This window comes from Labrus bergylta, chromosome 10, assembly GCF_963930695.1.
Source record: "Labrus bergylta chromosome 10, fLabBer1.1, whole genome shotgun sequence".
Taxonomy (NCBI): domain Eukaryota; kingdom Metazoa; phylum Chordata; class Actinopteri; order Labriformes; family Labridae; genus Labrus; species Labrus bergylta.
Genome location: NC_089204.1, coordinates 21,932,342 through 21,952,225, shown reverse-complemented (window position 1 = coordinate 21,952,225; position 19,884 = coordinate 21,932,342). Strand labels below are relative to the sequence as shown.

Sequence of the window (19,884 nt, the reverse complement as noted above, 5' to 3'; positions counted from 1 at the left end):
AGAGAGAGAGTGGTGATTCCTACATATTTGATGGATAAAAACATCACAGACAAAAACAATGCTTAAGACCAAAGACGGAGCATTTGGTGGAAGAAACAACAACAACATATAAGCATGTATTTATATATAAGTAGAGCACAAGCTGAACAGTAACAGACTGGGTTTTCAGTCTTTCCACAGATTTTTTGTACTGTCCATTAAAGGAAAATTGCCCTGTGAAGAGTGGAGCTACTATGGCCAAGGTAACTTTTCAGATTTTTATTTTTTGTCAAGGTTGCAACATATAACATCAATAAATCATCCCAATCATCACATATCTGACATCTAATCTGGAAGTTTTTTTTTTCTCTTTCTAAATCTGCACTTCACGTCAAAGGAGCGTTTTAACGTCTTTCAGCTCAGGATTTTGGTTTACCAGCCTGCAACTCAAATAATTTCATTCACTTTCATTGCACTTGTCAGATTATTTTTCTAGTGATAGCAGTCCATTTTTGTAGGCCAGAAAATATTGAAAATTAACAAAAGCATGAACCTAGTGGCATATTTAGCCAGACAATACATAGCTACAGTAGTTGGCAAACATTTTAAGCTTACTAAAGCCAGATGTAGAGCTCAAAGTGTATGTATACATTTTCAGCTTGCCATGTAAACTTCATAGGAAATAGTATGTCAGGAAGATGTTGTTACAGCTCATGTCTGCTGCCCCCAAGTGGCCATTAAGAGTTATTGTAGGTTTCAGAGCAGAAAAGGAGATCTTACCCGAATATCACAAAGATAGAGGGAGCTGAGTGAAAAATATTTGTTAGCAAAATGCTTTATTAGAAATGATGATTAACTTTCTGGCACATTGGACAGCTATTTATCTCAATTATCCTGATTCAGCAGGGTGTCTCAGAGTTCCACTTAACACTTTCCCTCTTTCTCTCTCTGTATTATTTCCTGTCTGAGATCATCAATGCCTTTTTCTACCTCCTCTTATCCTGCCAGAAATAGATGACATATTGTTGAATGAGCCAAAAGTCTAGTGGCCTTTTAAAAGTAAAGGAGTACTTTTAAGTCTAGAGAACATACAAACGAGTAAATGGTTGTATCATACGCTTGTTTGTGCTTAGTACATTACATCTTACGAAAAGCAAACAGAACATCAATTGATCTTTGAATCATTTTTTATTATTCAATATATCAAAGAAAATTAATACACAGCAAAATTGTGCTGAGGGCAGGCAGTGGCATCCAATTAAACAAATGGGCTCAAAGGGGAAAGTTGGAGTTCTAAGACAGAGTTCAGAAGGGTGGCACAACTTACTCTTTATTTATTTTCTTGTGAATTTTATGGGTGGAGCTTCAGTTTTATTTTTTCCAAGTTTTCAGACAGTAAAGGACTCTCATGCGCGTAAGTATTAAGTCGGACAACAACAGCAGTATTTCTGGAACCAGCCAAACGTATTCTGGACGCAAGACCAGAGACCGCAAGCTTTAGGAAGAGGAGTGTGTATCAGAGCAGGAATGTGAATGTTGATCTTGGTACAGAAGGTTCAGGAACAGTTGTATTTTTGTAGCCTGATACCAACGTCAGGATTGTCCCGGACCATTTAGGACCCTGGTGGAGTTTCAATGCTTCTTCTTGCTGGACTTCTCTATCATGGTCTCCACCACCATGGAAGTCTCCTCATAACCTTTCATTTTGCGCCCGTTGGAGAACTTCTCCACAGACTCCACCACCTCCACCTTCTCATAGCTCATGGCATCAGGGGTGTAGCTACTAGAACTGGTGCTGGTGCTGGTGCTTGAACTGGAGCTGGAGCTGGTACTGGCACCTCTAGGCGCAGGCTTTGGGGTTGGCCCACTTGGGCCATTGTCGTCCTTGTTTTTCTTGGGTTGATTAGCAGCCGGGGTGGGATCTTTGGGGGTGGAGCCTGGGCCAGAGGGTCGAGGGACTGGGCTTGGATCTTTGGGGTGAGGTTCAGGATCTGCATTCTTGTGCTTCCCTTTACCTCCATTGTCTTTACCCTTTCCTCCCTTATTATCATCCTTTCCTTCTCCGCCCTTAGAAGGATCGGTGGGGGTAAGGGGCCTTGGGTCTACAATTGGCTGTGGAGGAGGTGTGGGAGAAGGAGTTCTGTGTCCAAAAGGGTCGTATGGAGGAATCATTCCATCTATGATTGTGACAATGACATGTCCGGCCGATGGCGTGGAAGTGTAGAAGCAGGGATCTGGGTAGCTGCCGTCACCGGTGACAAGAACGTAACGACCCTTGGTGTAGAAGTCAGCGATTGGCTCTGGCTTCTTGTACTTCCTCATTCTGTCTCTGACGATATTACAAAGAGTGTCGAAGGCCTTGCTGATCTGAGCTCCATCTGGGACGTCCTGTGGAGAAACCCCGGTGAGAACTGGTCTGTACTCGGTTCTCGTCACCTTCTCCTCCTGCACCTCCTCAGATGGGATCCCCTTTGTTTCTTCATCCAGAGCCTCTCCAGATGTTACCCCATTCTTTTCCTCCTGGCCGCTGTCAATCACATCTTTTGGGGACAGCTCTTTCTTCTTAAAGACCTTCTTGGCCAGAATCTTCTGGCGGGGCTTGATGCTTGTGATATCTTGAATTGCCAGGGTGATATCTGCACAAACATAATGTCATGAGTCAACGAGCTAAAACTTAAGAATAAACATAACAGGAATATACACCAAAACCCAAATGGTATGCGATGCTAAGACAAAAACAACATCACAAGATATCACAGAGAGTGCCAATACTTGTCTCATTTGCAACTGACTGCACCCAAAGTAATTTCTCAATTTGATGTACTTATAGTGACCTTACCTCTCCCCCTGCTGGATGCAGTGGGTGTGTGAGTGTAGCGGTAATTAGTCGTGAGCAGTGTTATGGGAGTGCCAATTATCGCTGAATTCAACCTGCAGGGAAGAAAGCAGTGAAATGTCAAACATCCAACTGAGCAGCTTTGCTATGCGAGAAGTCTGGGAGAGAAGTCTTTAAAAAAAAAAATTAAAAGACAAGAAAGCAACACGTAACATTAAACAGTGAAAACATAAATCTTACCTGACAGAAAAAAACAACATCACTTTGCTGGTTTTGCAAGTGCAATAGAGATACATTTGTTGTCACATAACACCATCTGCTGGATGGTACTGGATTCTACAGTATATAAACTTTTTATGTCCATAAAGGGCACCTTATCGCTGGCTAACAGTTACTGTACTAAATCAATTTAAATAATATGGAGGTAATGTGTTTATAATGAAACTTTACCATACCATTTTTGTAAGAAAATATTGACATTCTTAAGAGCAAATTGATTGAAATGTTACTGTTTATAACTGCTTTTAAGGAGGTTCAATGATGACCCTCTTGTACCCCTTTTGTAAACAGTAAAGGCCGTTAAACATCATTTATAGCACCATGTCAGAAGATAAACAAAACACAAATAAGAAAAATAATATTTGTAGAGCATTTAAAGACATTTGGGTGGCTGGTCAAATATTTTACATGGTTACATTTTCACTAACGACCCCTCAATAACATGCCTATAAGCCCCAGTAAGTTTTTCCTCAGCTTTATAGGCCATGCATGCTACACATACAAGGGATTTGACTTTGTTGAACTGATCTCTGTATATGTATAAGAAAACTATAACATTACATATTAACAATAAACACAAAATCAGCAAAGCCTAATATGTACAAGACTAAATAAGACAACAGTGCAGTGGTGGGTAGTGCAAAAATGCTGCGATAAAAATTTAAAGTGTGCATAAATTATATATGATGTTGATATCAGATGAGGAGGATAATAATCTCCAGGGCAGATTTTACCTCTGAAGTTGCAGCTTTGCATTGTGTTCTTTTTTTCTACTCTTTAAGTCATTAATCCTAACAGTAGTTGTGTTTTATGTACTGCTTGTTCTTTAATGACTGGGGGTCAAAATTACAGTTTCTAAGCAATCATTTCAGCCTTCAGAGGAGCACTGTGTTCCATACTGTTCTCTTACACCAAATCTGTTTATCTTAACCTCAGTCATGCTTTGTATGCCCAGCTATGTCAGTGCATCTTTATGTGTAACTACACAGAGGCAACCTACCTGTTATCTTCGTTCTCGATGATCCTCTTGTACCTCTCCAGCTCATTCTCAAGAGATGTCTGGTACATTGCCAGGTGACGGCATTCACTGGTGAACTTCTCGAGTGACCTCTCAGCTTCCTCGATCTCCTTACGCAGAGATTCAATCTTCTCATTGTACATCTGGATCTCATCGTCGTAACTCTCCTGTGTACCTTTGATGGCTTGCTCCAACATTGTGGTCTGAAGGAGGGTATGGACAGACAGGAAATAATTATTAGGAATTTGTGGTAAAATTAAATACAAACACCCTTAGGGATTTAACAGTTCAATGTATGTATGATACATAACATGGTCTCAGTACGTATTACTCATGACAGTGAAAGGTAAAAAGAAGTGGGCAAGGCTGACATCTAATGGTTCTTTTGCAGCATCTACCATTTTGAAAATCTGAAGCTGCAACATAAAGGCCAATTGAATTCCATGCTCTGTCAGATTATATAAATATTAATTAATACATAAAAACAAAGTGCAATGACCAGTGGCGATTCTAGAGTCTGTGGGGGCCCTCCAACCAGCGTTCGGCAGAGTGAGTGCTCCCTTCAGGAGGTTTGCTATTGTCTTTGCAAAATGTGCACATTTTTAAACGCTGCCTGGGGCCCCGAGCAGTTGCCTGCCTTGCCTGATGACAAGCAGCACCTCTGGCAATGACAAAAGCAAACATTTCTCTCCCTTGGAGGGATATTCTTAAAAACAAAACAAAAACATGCAAGCCTTAAATGTAGAGACATTTTTATCACCTGACACAGAAAATGATTGATGGATATTTGACTGAATAAAAATATAGGCATAAGAATATGATTAAATAATAACAATTTCCTTATTTTGAATTTTAATCATGGTATCATTATTTTTTGTCTAAGTGAGTCTCTGTAAAAAAAAAAACTAAACATTTTTTACAGGATCCAGCCATGTGAATATATATATTTTCTTTATGATATTTGATAGTCAATTAATTATGTATTTTTGTTTGGACAGTTTTTCTGAGAAAAAGGGCAATGAGAAAACATTACATGTGCATTGGGTTCCATGCAGAAATACTCTTTTTTAGTGAATTTCACAACATAAGTATGAGATGGTCTTAGAGGTGTTGTGAGGTGGAAATCCATGTAGCCTTAGGTAAATATTAGCTTTGGGGTTAAAGAAAGAAACATTGTCTGAAATGGTACAAGGTCTCCTTCTATCATCATTCATGTCACCCACCTCTGTCTGGAGGCGTTGTTTCTGAGCCTGCAGCTGACAGAGGGCGCTCTTGAACTCCTCGAGCTGACTCTTTAGCCCCGGCACTTTCCTCTGGGCCAGCAACTTCTCCTGCTCCTGTAAACATCAAGCAGAAACCAATAAGAACATGCAGAGGACCACAGTTTATACTTGACAGCATGGCAATGACATACACTCACTCACAGCAACAATGAAACATTGATCTCAAGCCCCGTCAAGATCTTAGCACGTTTAAGAGCACAACATGACTTTTTACTGATTATCCACTTCTTTATATGAACTGATGAAGTGAAGTGTGCCCTACTCAGAAACATAATCACTCACATAATGTAGAGGAATATGAAGTGGCATGAATATGTGTGGTACTCCTGAGTTTCAAACATATCTTTAGTTCATAATTTATCAAATATTTTTGGACGCAGAGGCGTGTCTTAAAATTAACATCTTCAATTTGAACTTTTTAATGTTAAGGTCCAAACATGGCCCCTCTATTCTCAATTCAGTGTTTTACAGTAATCATTACTGCTTCCAAAAGTCTAAACTGTATATCTCAAGCTATAAGACTGCTATATCATGCTATTATCTATGTGCATCCATTCTTCGAGGCTTGTCTTTCATTATGTGTCCTCACATGCTCAAACAGACGCTACATGTGTCTGCAGGATGGATGATGGTCTTTCACACGTGCACACACACATGTTAAACGTAAAGCACGGACACCTGCAGGTGCAGGAAACTATATTGACACAATTTCCTGCAATTTCCTCCATTTTGCAATGGAAGGGAAAATCAACTACTGGTGATATGTTGTACAACTGTAATCCAGGTTATAAATTCATTAATGTATTCACTGTCTCTTAAATCATGATCATTTAAAATCCTCCATAATCATGAAAGGCAGAATGTGCAACTTTTTGTGACAGGATATAATCTGGAGAATGGGAGAAGGAGCGGGTGGTGATTTTTATTCCCAGTGATAGGTACACAACCGCATAGACTGTTTGCACGCAACCGTTGCAATCTCTGTACACGTAAACTTTCAGGAGATGGATACAAACAGCATGGATACATGGATGAAAACAGCTTTAGAAAACCGCTAATGTTAGCATTCAACCGCTTTCTGGCTTCCATTTCTTATTCAAGTAAGCTAGCCTTACATAAACTAGAAATGTATGCATTGTCTACTGTATTATGTAACACTACCAAATGTTAACAGGCTTTAAGATTGAATGAACTTCCTAGCTAACTAGTTAAATAGAAAATGCTTCAAGAAAGTTGCAAACACAAGAAGAAAATTATAAATTTCTAGCTAACATAATGCTAGCCAGGAAGTTGTGCATTTTATTTATTATTGTTTAACACTTCCACTGGTATTACTATTTATGTTTCAGCCAGTTCCCTACCAATTTGTATATAAGCCAGTACATTTATGGAAGCTGACTTCGGATGGCGTCTTATCGTATTAAAAAGGGGATCAATAGGTCAGCTTGAATTTTGTTGCCTGTTGATTTTTACAACTTAAAACCTGGACTACAGCAGGATGACATTATAACACAGTTTAAATGGCAGCGCTGTGAACATTGTCAATTGGATACAGAGGCCAGCAACCTCATCATTTAGAGACATGAAGGAGCATTATCTCCCTCCCCCCACACACACACACACACACACACACACACTTGGTGTTAACATTAGTGACCTTACCTCGGAGATGCCCACTGACACGTTTGGAGCCAGAGGAAGTGTCTGGTTGATTTGCTTCAAAATGTTTACATAGGTTTGGATCTCTGCAAGGTTCTGGAAAGAAAGAGCAGACATTAAATATGCAACACAGCAAAGGCAAGAACATCCCTAAGCAATTGCATTTTTTTTTTACCTATGCTACCTATAATGCATTTCTTATTGAGGTTTGGTAGAGAGAATAAAAGTATCAAATTAAAGCGTTTCATTCTGTGCTCATCTTCTTTTTCATAGCGAAGAGTTTTTTTTTTCCTAAATCCATTTGTACAAGCATGATCTCAGACTTTGCAATAAAGTGGAGATATATGTCCTCTCTCTGGGGGGATACTTCAAAGCTCAGGTTCAAAAGACCATGAGTTCATATGCATCCTATTCTTCCCCCCCACATAATACAGAAACAGCAGTGCCTTTTGATATGCTATCTCAATATTGTAGAGTCATGCATATATTCATCACCAAAAGCAGTATTGGGTGGAAAATAAAAAAGGGAGAAATTGTTCAGGTAATGGGAAGTGCACTTGATGTATGACGTTACTATCCCGTTGTTTAGTCCCTGCATTTAAGTGCACATTGTGTTGCACCTTTAAGCAATTTCTGCTGCACAGAGGGTAATATTTCAGCTTTTGCTTTTCACTCTCCGCTCGCCTGTTATATGCGAGCACCTGGGAAGAAACGTGTTACATTTTCCCTGCAATCCTTTACAAACTCACATCACAGTGGGGATATTGCTAAAGCCCTCAGTACATCATAACAAATCCTTCGAGGCACATTTGTCATGGGTTGGTGCCCTATCATTGGAGTAGTAGTGATGGACATAAGAAAGCAGGAGTAAGAAAAAAGAAAAAAGGTCCCTACTTAATATGATAAATTTATGAACTGACTTCAGCAATAGCAGAGAATTATTAAGGCTATTTCAATCTCATGTTGACCTAGTTCACAAAACCCATCAACAAGGAGAACGATAATGTGATCAATTATGCAGTTTCTCACTGTCTGTACTAGCGTCTCTAGAATCAATTTGTATTGATTTGTATTCAAAGACCAAGCTCACAACACTCTTACTTAAGGCCGTTGACTTTGTTTTATTCATGTATTTAACACTACATTTTCCCAGAAAAGATCAGGGGGGGTCCTTAGAGCCAGAGGACATATGAATGATCAGGGGGAAGTTACTGAAGCTAGCAAGGCTATCATGATAGCTTTGATTTAAAATGATCCATTTTGAGTTTAGAGGTTAAATATCCATTATACCTACTCTCTCGACAATCAATACTTTCTGTATAAAGGAGGCTCTGTAGCAAGACATGTTATGAATGGTTATCTTGATGGAAATCCTCATTGACTTCTAGGCTTCCTATCCACAATGCAATGAATTGCTGATTATGTTTTCTTTAGAAGCCTTGAGTTGTTGGAGAACTTTTTTCTTGAGAAAACAGCCAGTTTCCGGTCAGTAACCTTTCAGGTCAGTTAGATTTGATCATATATAATCAACGTCACGGCACTGACCTTCTTGTGTCGATCTCTGGTTGAGCTAATGTCATCTTGCAGGAACTGTGAGTTGATCTGGTACTCCAGGTTTCTGAGCAGAGAGCTGTCAGCCTCCTGGAGGAGAGGAGAGGAGAAGGAGAAGGAGAGGAGAGGAGAGGAGAGGAGAGGAGAGGAGAGGAGAGGAGAGGAGAGGAGAGGAGAGGAGAAGGAGAGGAGAGGAGAAGGAGAGGAGAGGAGAGGAGAGGAGAAAGAGAGGAGAAGGAGAGGAGAGGAGAGGAGAGGAGAAAGAGAGGAGAGGAGAGGAGAGGAGAGGAGAACACAACAGAGAACCCAGTAGAAAACACAGGTAGAAGGACAGCGTGAATTGTATTGAATATCACAAAGCATACTGCAGTCACATGCTGTCAATTTATATGATGTGATAAAACTCTTCATTGTCCCTCAGCGCCAATCTGAACTCAATAAGGTTATCAGGTGTTTGTTAAAAATGAATTGTATCGGATCTTTTTTTCCACATACTTGAGTTTTTCCATGTCTCAGATTTTCCATATGTGTGTGTGCATTTCACCAAGCTGTACCTTGTTTAGCTGCTCCAGTGTTCCCCGTAGCTGTTCTTGGAAATCACATTCATTTCTGTATCTGGAACATAAAACATTTTGATTATGGGCTCATTCAAGAAGAAGTGCAACCTGACATATTCACATGAAACCTCTGCTGTGTTCTCACAGCTCTGTGTTTATAATGTATTGGATCTGTCAACTAAAATCTATACATGGTGTAAAATAACAATCCAGCTCTCTTTACTTGTTGATTTAATCAGAGGTGGTCGATATTCTACTGGTCTTTAATATAGTTTGGCCTGCAGACTGCTGATAATCATCCAGTGTTTGTGGAGTTTGTAGATAGGTTCAACTTCATTAACAAAGTAAACCTTTTTCTCCCTCTCTAAAATGTCCATGATAATAAACAAAGTTGCCATCTTTTTATATTGTTACAGCATTATCTCTGAATTATCCGCACCAACAAAAAAAACTCATTATGGAAGGAAATGTTACAGTTTAATTGTATAGGTTTCCCAAAGCTGTTGACAATTACATGAGCATTATTAATAAAAAACCTTTTTTTACTTTTACTTTTACTTTTTTTTTAGCTTTTTACCTTGACTGATATAGTAGGAAGCAGTGGAGAGAGAGCGTAGGGAACGACAAGCAGGAAAGGACCCAGATAGAACCCGGACTGTCCGCTTGGAGGACTATAGCCTCCTAAATGGGGAGCGACCTAACCGCTAGGCCATCTGCGCCCAAATAAAGAACTATTTTTCAAAGATTTTATAATTTTGTGGGAGTTTGGGGATTTCTTTTTTCTCTGATTTGGGACCAAGTAACTTAAAATGTACATGTATTGACTATATTTTATGTCTTATTTTATCATGTTGAAAAACTGTCAACAAAATGTAACAGTATTCATAAATGTTTTTTTACAGTTTGCATCCCATTCTTGTATGGTTGTCTATTAATTTACAATTCCTCTATTATCTTTTGTTAGTAGATTCTTTGTTAAAAAAAAAACACATCTCCAATTTTTTATTGGCGTTAAAGTTCTTTGCCGTGTTCACTTGATCAATTATTCTAAAAACTGACAACATTTCTTTACAACACCAATCACTCTGAAGAAGACAATTGACCTTTGACACACAGATAAGACCATCCACTGCCCACTCTCTTACTTGCTGGTGAATTCGTCCAGCATGCGGCATGCATCTTTCAGCTCTCTCTCCAGCTTGCCGTGCTCAGACAACAGCTCTCTAATTCGCTGTCTGTTGACTTCAATCTGCTCTGTGAAGGCCTCCTCAAGCCCACTGGCCTCTTCCATCCGCTGCAAAGTCTCAAGCTGCTTGCGGAACACGGCGTTGCGTTGCTCCAGGACTCGGGCCCTGTTGATGTAGCGTGCAAAGCGGCTGTTGAGCTCCTGAAGGCTCTCCCATCCCTGGATGGCTGAGATGCCTGCAGAGGTTTCAGAGTCCTCTGTTTCCTCCTCAAAGACATCTGAGCGCTCATACTTTTCCTTGCGCACCTCGCGCGTGTAGCTGGTCTTGAACATTGCGGTACGCTTCCCTCCTCTGGGTTGGTGGTATCCCCTGGAGTGCTCGGTCCCCTGCAGCACCTTTAATGTGTGAAAACTTGGGTGCTCACCCTTGGCTGTCTCATGCTAGACTAAACTCTGCACAGCACTGGCCGCTGGCGAAATAGCCCCCAAAACCTCCCCCTGGACGTGGCCGCACACGCTGCGAACCTGGGGCCTTCCACGGTTTATTGTTGCCTTTGTGTCAGAGATTAGAACAGCCCTGCTGTTGATGACAAAGCAGAACCTCCCAAACAAACAAGCAGTTAGCCTGCGAAAGCACTGGGTGGTCACACACCATTATTTTGGTTCTTAGTCAGCTGCTTTCTAGATCCCTGTTTGATATTGTAAATTGGCACCGCAGGACAGTGGGGAAATTTCCTGCAGGGTCATTTATGGACTGTGGAGAACGATCACTGTCAGAAATGACTGAGTGTTGATGCACTGCTGTGGAGAAAAATGTTGTTAGTCTACAGGTGGGTACTAGGTATATTTCAGTTCATGATCAAAAGCAATAGGCAACACAAAAGAACAAAATAGAGAAACTGATTTTTTGATATGCAATCAGGCCCAAATGGAAAACTTTGACACACAATCAAATAATACAGCGCCTGTCTGGCTCTTGTTTTGGCATTGTATTAGATTTATGAACCAATAAGAAAACACTGAACGAGTATCAAACATCAAACAAGAGGAACAGACCCGAGAAAGCTGTGGTCTGCAAGTTTCATTATAACTTAAACACATGATGTTGTTTCCTTGATTGAAAACAAGACAAACAGGAGAGTCCATTCAAATCAAAAGAAGTGGCAATGGTTATGTTTTGCTTGGAAGACGTCTCTGAAGTTAAAATATCTCAGCATTTCATGTTTTAATCAGTGAGAAACCTTAACTGGTACATTAAGTCGACATCTCATTCTATCTTTATTTCCCTTTTGCATTTCTATTTCTACTCTTGAATTGACAAAAACATTAAGGGACGATGAGCGTAAAAGAGAGTAATAGAGGAATGAGGAAGAGAGCCTCTGCCTCAGCCTGCGCTCTGCATACTGATGAAAGTTCAGTCATGCCCCTCTGGACAGATCCAGCAAGTTGTCTGTAAAACAGCTGAGTGAAAAACATGTCATGGCTTTTCATCAGCATATTTTGGCCTCAGCAAAGCTGGGGACCCCATAGCTCAACAGACTGGTAGTTAAGCTGCTGTAATAAAAAATAGACCACCAAAAAAAAACTCTGATGCACATTTAAAAAAAAACCAACAACAACAGTGGACCGTCACTAATTACATATAATATGTAAAAATGTGATTTTTTTCAGGATTCTGTACCACTTTTGTCTGACAACGTCTAAGATAAAAATGTCTCATACCCTTTTTGTTCCATAAAGCCATTTATCTAAAAAAAAAATTTAAGTGTGAATTTCTTATAAAGGTAATATAAATTATTCTGTTAATGCTTGAAATAAAATTGTTTACATATTAAGTAAAAGCTAGAAATCAACAAGCAACCTTAAAAATGAAGCCAAAGCAGAATGGCAAACAAAACAACTGCAGTTCCTCGAGTGTCCACTTGAGGCTGGCTCCAAACACCAACAAACCCCTATCAGGTCCCATATCAAAACATCTTTTTTTTTTTTTTACCGTAAAAATAAACATGGTTACTAGCTGGTCAAATAAACATAAAAATAAACACCAAAGGTTTTGGTCTTTCGCTCTCATTTCTCTATTCATGAATTTTTAAATAACTCTCCTGTTAAGCCATAAAGTTATGGGAAATTGCTGGTTGCTTGCTCTCTGCTGGACACCAACACAGCCAATTCAGTTATTTTAAAGTATGTGGTATGTGCCACAAACCACATGGGCGAGCTCTTCTAGCTTCTTGTGTCATCAACTTCCACATAGAGAAACTCATTCTGTGAGAAAACAACAATAAGCTAGCTTTTTCAACAGCTAATTAATTAGACACAGTGGTTGACTGCTAAGCTTTGTTAACCTAATGTTTGCATCATCTCCACTCTTTCCTCCTGTACTGTTCCCGCTTACTTCATGTTAACAGATGGGACACTATAAAATCCAAATACACGTCAAATAATGTTTTTTCCAAACATTGTTTGTCCTATTATCGTTAGTTCCTGTCATGAAAATGTATCTCCATAAAATATTTTTTTTCTGAGAAGATGAATTTTTATTAATTTAATGCTATAGAAAGAGAATATTACTCCACGATTAACAGCTCTGTTGACAAATCCTGCTCCTTTATTGTTTTGTATCAGAGTAGAGGAGCAATCTTTCAATGAAGATTCTTCCTGATTGGCAGACTCTGACTGACATCACCAGCTTATACGGCTTTCTTTTTTTGTTCAACAAGAGGAGGTGAAGCGTGTCATCCATCTTTATATGCAGTCGATGGGTGATGTTTTTGTTGTTACATGGTGCCACAAAAAGATCACCAAAGTACGAAGACAACGGCAAAATAATTTTCCCTCAAATTAATGAGCGATGGCTCTAAAGAACATCCTCCTCTGAGCCTGTGACTCTCCAGGTGAAGACAGGGAATGATCTCTTGACCTTCATTTCCACATAACATTTCAGCAACATAAGCACACTGACTCATTGTCCCACTATTGATTGTCGAATTCAATCACATTTTGTTCCCCTTATTGAGACTGTTATAGACCATATCAAATATATTTGAGTGTATTTATTGTTGATAACTGCCTTCTTTCCGTTCTACCACAAAACTTAATCCTAGGACTTTGGTGAAGTCAGTTTTATGGCTGTTTACTTTGACATAACAGACATCAGGAATACATTTCATTGACATTTAAGGTCACCTCTGACATGCAGCCCTGTGTCCTTTAGGAGCAAGTAAATCCAGCTGGATGTTTGATGTGTTGCTGCCATACAATCAGCATTCAAGCAGAGAAAGAAGGCATGAACACGGGTGGAAAAAAAGAAGAGGAAACAAGAGACACAAAAGTGAAGACCTGGTGGAAGAGCAGTAACTACGTGGCAGACTATTAATGCAAAAATGTATCTTAAAAGAGCACCACCCTCAGGATGAACAGACATTTGAACATAACAGAATGCCTTTGTGATACAATGAACGCCCATAAATAAACAAAAATATTTAAATGGATCATTTTCTACTGCTTCTTTACTCTCCATAACATTGTCACCAATAAACCATATAGCTATCTGTCCACCCTTATGCAGGTGCCATAGATTAAAGGTCTTGTTTTGAGCATATTGTTGATGGCCGAGTGAGAGAAAGCCAGTCTCTAACTGCCCTCTTCATATTCATCGGTTACGAGTGGCAGTAAATTTTTAGGCCTTGGTGAGATTAGAAAGCTGTCCAGAGTTGGAAATGAACATCTAGTGTTTATCCCCCTGGTCCTGCCTCCTGCGCTACAGTGACAGGTCCGAGCGTGTATATTTAGAGGGCGATAAAAAAATAATAGGGAACATGCAAAGTCACATCTCTCATCCCTTCTGAGCTAAGGGAGCAGATATGTTCAAGATTCACTGGTGGACTAAGTGGGTCTTCAACATTTATTTGTTAGGATCCACATTAGCCGTACCTGAGAGCTCAGCAATTCTTCCTGGGCTCCACATTGTACGACGACTTTTTCTGTGCTGGTGCCCCACCACATAGAGCAGGTGCCCTTTTTTTAAAATTATTTTTACCCCCTGCCCTTCAAACTTCCCGAGTCCGCCAGTGGTTCAAGTTCTAAAAGAGACAGCAAGTTCTCTCTCATCCTGGGTCCATTATAGGTCAATTTGTGTCTCTTAGAATCTGTTACTATATTCAAACTGCACTTTTGATGATCCTTTTATTACATTCAAACTGCATCGACTCTATCTGCCCTTTGCACTCACTGCAGTGCAAGACAACACAAAAAGCCATTTGGCAGCTATTGACACATGATTGTCTGAGGCAAAGGAAAGCACTGCAGCACAAGCCTTCCATCACAATAAGGAATTGATCCTAAAAAGTAATCAGTGCTGCTGTCTGTGTGGGTTTATCTGCTGTTCAGGATGGTTGATCACAGAGATTTGGTGCTGACAGCTGCCTACAGCTTTGTCTTTACATTGGACCCTGGCTAAAAACATGCACACCCAGTCTTGCAAATCACTGATTTCTTGATTTACGTGAAAGATAAGGCAGGAAATAACCTAGTGAATCACATGAAAAGCTTGTTTGTAATCAGAGATGTATTTTCCTGAACATCTTTGACATTGATATCTCCCCCAAAGCCACTTTGTAATCCATGTAAATGACAGCAATTGTTCCGTGTCAATGACAGCAATCGTTGTGAATATCAAACAGTCCCCCCCCCCCCCCCCCCCCCCCCCCCCCCCACCACCACCACCCTTAAACCTGCACCTACAGAAAAACACTTGTTACGGCACCAGAAATCAAGGGTTATTTCTTTATACCTTCTTAAGTGAGGGTTTTACATTTCCAACCCTGGAAGTGGTGATGAAGTGGTAATAATCAATTTTGAAATATGTAGGTATGTATGTAATATATGTGCATTTTAATATCCACATTACATGAGGTCTCAGTTGAGGCTGTCGAAAGAAACCAAACCCAAGAAACTGTGACTGAAACAACTATCATATAAGATTGTCATTCACCACCTTTCAGGCAACACAACATTGAAGGTCTAAAACTACAATTGATATGTTCAATTACAAATAATCATTCAACAAAGAATTATTTAAAAAAAATCTCTATTGTCTAAATGTCTAAAGTGTTTATATTTTTAAAAGTAGCGAGTTCAAATGTTTGGAAGTTATGGGATTCCAGCTGATTTTAGACCTGCCAAAAAAATTGAAGAAAATTCAACTTATTGCAAAAAATAAATCAACTCTCCCAGCAGTTTTTCAGTATTTACCCCCAAGAAACTGTCAATGATGACAACACAAAATGAGTTTTGGATGAGAAAGTTAGTTTTTTTTATCTGCTTTTGATACATGCCTGCAGAGAAGAAGTTTATTATCTCCCTGGGTTTCTCTTTTTAATATCCCTTTTCCTCCAGATACGGATATAAACTGGAGCTTTTCATGTAGTCGAGTGCAAACATGCCCCTCTTGCATTGAAGTTGGAAGAGATTCCAATGGAATCATGCTTATGGTAAAAGTCTAAGCCTATAAACTGCTTTAAATGTGAAGTGTCTTTATAGGCACATTTTGTTTGGATTGAGTGATTTATCGATCTCTTTATACATCCATGGGATTAATCAATCTTATCAAGTGCCAAAGTTAAAGAGGCTCATTAGCATAAACTGTGTAAGAATCAGCACAACCTTGAGAGGACGTCTTTAATACAGGCGTACATATTCCTAATCAAAACTATCAGGCAGGTTCCACTATAGTATGCAGAATAGCGACTGACAGGCAGATGCAAAAAAAAAACATGTGACTGAGCACATGCTCCTCTCCAGTGTACACTTAATTGGCAAAATTAGCAGACACCTAGATTGTTGGAGAAACAGGAGACTTTATACACAATGTTAGACGGCAAAGAAATAGAAGTAATGAATGCTGTGGCACATGATTCGTTCGCTTCCAGTAGGTCTTCACTGTCATGGAATTTCAATGTATGCATGTCATTAAAGCCTGAGCTCTCCGTGTTCTCACAGTATTGTGTTATCAGACAAAAAATGTGGCTCTTTGCGTTCACACATTCAGTCCCTCCTGGAAATATCCTATTGAGTTTTTTTGTGTGTTTTTTTTTTAGTTTCTCAACAATAGTCGAAGAGAGCCTGTTTCTTCTGTCGTTGTCCGATGCTTCACAGAGGCTTTTCCCGAAAACAGGTACTTAACTTTATTTGGATGCATTTCTATGTTTCTTCCATTTTGTAAAATATTTGTATTATTATTTTGACTTAGTTGACTTCTCTTTGATTCCCAGACTTGGCAGACTTCTTCACAAACACGTTTGAAGAGGCTGAAATGTTTGCCATCACATTTGAGCTGGATTTAGAGGTAAGTGTCTGACTGACTGTCTATCTGTCTATCTCGGCCTTATTGAACACTGTAATAACAAATGTATTGATGTGTGAGACAGCTTCCAAAGTGATCTTTTTTTCCTTTTCTGTAGGGTTAAATTGAACAATGCTTTTGGATTCAAAAAGAACACAAAATGGGATACACATGTAGGCCGTGTAAATACAGGTGTCTAGTCTATAATGTAAAGCTCCAATATGTAACTTTTTAAATGTATAAATATTTTTTTTAACGGTTAACTGAAAAGTAAATGTTCACTGTCTATCTGTGTTGTTGCCTGTATAAAATACAGACTCCTTCACAGACGTTCACATGTGTATGACCACTCACATCCTCTGTAAACATTATGTTGGTAAATATTCAGTGTTTCGCGGCCGATGATGATGCTCGTTCGTATACGTACGAGCACGCCAGTGAGAGCAAGCAACAGCTACTGCAACTACAAATGCAGTATTTTTGAAAGTTACCTATAGCTCCTTTAAAGGTCACATGTTATGGAAAATACACTTTACCATGATTTTCTTACTCTAATATGTGTCCCTAGTCATATTAAAAATACATGGAGCGAGAAAGTCCACACACAAAGAGCCATATCCTCTTTCAGAGAGGGGCGGGGTCAGACACAGAAACAGCCTGTTCTGAGCAGATAGTCGGTGGATATGCTAATATCCGCAGATATTATCGACTGACTGATTTATCAGTCGAGCTCTGGATGATAGTGCAATTAAATGTGCAGTCTTTGCATGCAACTGACATATAACCACATCTACAGGCTGATCCCAACCAATCACAGTAAAATGTAAACATGCTGAGTGTGAAAGCATTGATTGTTGGAAATCCTTTCATTGGGATAACGATGTAACTGCACTTACTTGTGCAGCCCTATAGCCTACCCTGACCTATATTTTAATTTTGTTTTAATTTTGTTCTTTTTAAGGAGGATAATTATGATTCCAAAGAGGTGGAGAATCTCAAGTTCCTGGTGTCCCACCTCCGTCATCTCCTGGACCTGCACAAGAAATACGACTGCAGACTTTCACTTTCAGTTGTTACGTAATTGTACGTTACTTTCACTAATGTCATAAGCGCCAGTGTGGGGATGGGATAAGTTATATTGGCACGAATTAGGACGTTGATATATTCTCTATCCATATTTAGTACCACTTTTAGTTTACAAGTTTTATTTTAAGACGGAGATAATGCTTTATGGTGGTACATTATGAATTAAACTGTATTGGAATATATCTTTGCTGCCTCGTCCGTCTTATACATTTATCACTGATGTTTTTCAGACTGCATTTTAAAGAGGTCATATTATGCCCTTTTGGGGGTTATATATTTAATCTATGTACCTACTAAAGTATGTTCACAATAGCTAAAGTTCGAAAAAAGTGTCTGTTTTCATGTACTGCCTCTCCATGCACCGGCTCGCTTCTGACTCTCTGCTCTGAAGTGCCCACGTTCAGAGTCCCCACGTGCGCCAAGTCTGATCTGATTCGGTCGGCCTGTCGGCTCTGCCGTAATTGGTCAGTTACTCAGCAATGTCACGGAAATGTCACGCCCCTTTTACCATATTGGGAATGCAGCCACTTCGATCCGAGGGGAGCAAACTACAGTGGAGAGCAGTATCCTGCCTCGTGACGAGCTTCTTCTACAGTATATCAAGACAACAAAGACAACACCACTGCTGGAACATTCACCCTTGTGCCCTCCTTAAATGTATTTATATTTTTTTGCTGTGAAGTTAAACAACTACTGACTTGCTCAAAACTACCAAACATTCAATTATTTTCAGGACTGCTAGGTTATTAGTTGAATGGTGATTAGAGTCTTGGATATGTGAAAGACTAGCAACTAAGTTTATTTGATTGCATTAGTCCTTTTTTCACCTTTGTGGGCAAAATGTACACACAAAATCGGCAATAAAATATCAATATTTGCTTTTGTGTTTTGCTGTTTTCTGCTTTCTTTTCTGCTCGTTTCTGGCTTTTTACGGTAGGGAAAGAGGGAAAGAACTCACGCGAGAGATCTCCCTCACCACCAGGCTCAGGGGTCGGTGAGAAACAGGGGGCTTCGGGAGAAATCTTGCGCGAAAAAATAGTGGGGATAAGTCCATTTGGCAGGAAAATTATTTCAGAGCATCAGGTTTCTTGTGTCAGCACCAGCACAAAGATCCAGAGCTGAACCCCGCCACAGGGGCGAGCAGTATCCTGCCTCGTGATGAGCTTCTTTTACAGTATATCAAGTTAAAACAACACTACTACCAACATGTGCCCTCCTCAAATATATTTTTTCTGCTTTTTTTCTTCAATAACTTAGAATATTAACTTAAATAACTTGCTCAAAACTACCAAACTTTCCGTAATTTCTCCTTCCGTGTTTTCTTTAGAGTGACGAGGATGGTGGTGGTAAATCTCCTGTATGTTCGTGACAGTGCATGTGAGTTATCTGCTCTTACTTGAAGCTGTGATAAAAGAGAGAGAGTGAGAGAGATATCACCCCTACGAAATCACAAAATCAATGTACACAAACAATTGCGTAAGCTCTAGTCAGACTGGCATCAGGAGAATGTTAACAGCATAAGGGGTAGTGTGTGTGCTTGTGTGTTTCTGAGGGAAAATCAGACTGGGAAGAAAGAGGAAAGGAAAAACAATCCACAAAAAAAAAATTAAAATAATTGTCATATTTTTATTATAATAATACAAAATGAATTAATAAGTAACGTCAGGTTATAGCAATGATTATTATATTCTTCCACAACGACATCATCATTCACAACATTATTATTGTCACCATTATCATCACTACCAGCAACAACATGCACCCATATGAAGTAGTAGAGTACCCGCGCGTAACATCTTTTTTTTTAAGTGCTCAAGCCTTGTGACAATGTTCCATCCAATGTGCACAAATAACAGCTGGGCCCTCTGTTGCACTAACAACAGATGTCTCTGGAGGGAGGTATTAAATTACTTTAAAATAACACTTCACTTTCAATTAAACTTTCAGAGACACATTTCTAAACCTTGGAGTTAATTTTAAAGGTTCATTTTCTGACTTTCCACATGAAACTATAAGGCATTCAAACCCTGTTGTTTTTGGTTTTATCTCTTAAATCCCTCTTAATGATGGTCCGACATTCAGTCACAACTCGTTCTTTTTATGAAAT

At 39.4% G+C, this 19,884-nt stretch overlaps 1 protein-coding gene across 1 annotated transcript; it reads right to left on the bottom strand.

Annotated features, from left to right (window-relative positions):
- Positions 1-1,148: 1,148 nt before the first annotated feature.
- On the bottom strand, positions 1,149-10,837 carry LOC109981917 (filensin). Its single transcript, XM_020630908.2, has 8 exons — positions 10,308-10,837; positions 9,160-9,220; positions 8,600-8,695; positions 7,058-7,150; positions 5,336-5,449; positions 4,095-4,315; positions 2,819-2,910; positions 1,149-2,615 (listed from the first exon to the last, which is right to left on the bottom strand). The coding sequence occupies exons 1-8, from the start codon at positions 10,679-10,681 to the stop codon at positions 1,612-1,614; spliced, it is 2,055 nt and encodes a 684-aa protein (XP_020486564.1). The 5' UTR covers positions 10,682-10,837; the 3' UTR covers positions 1,149-1,611.
- Between the last annotated feature and the right edge of the window lie 9,047 nt (positions 10,838-19,884).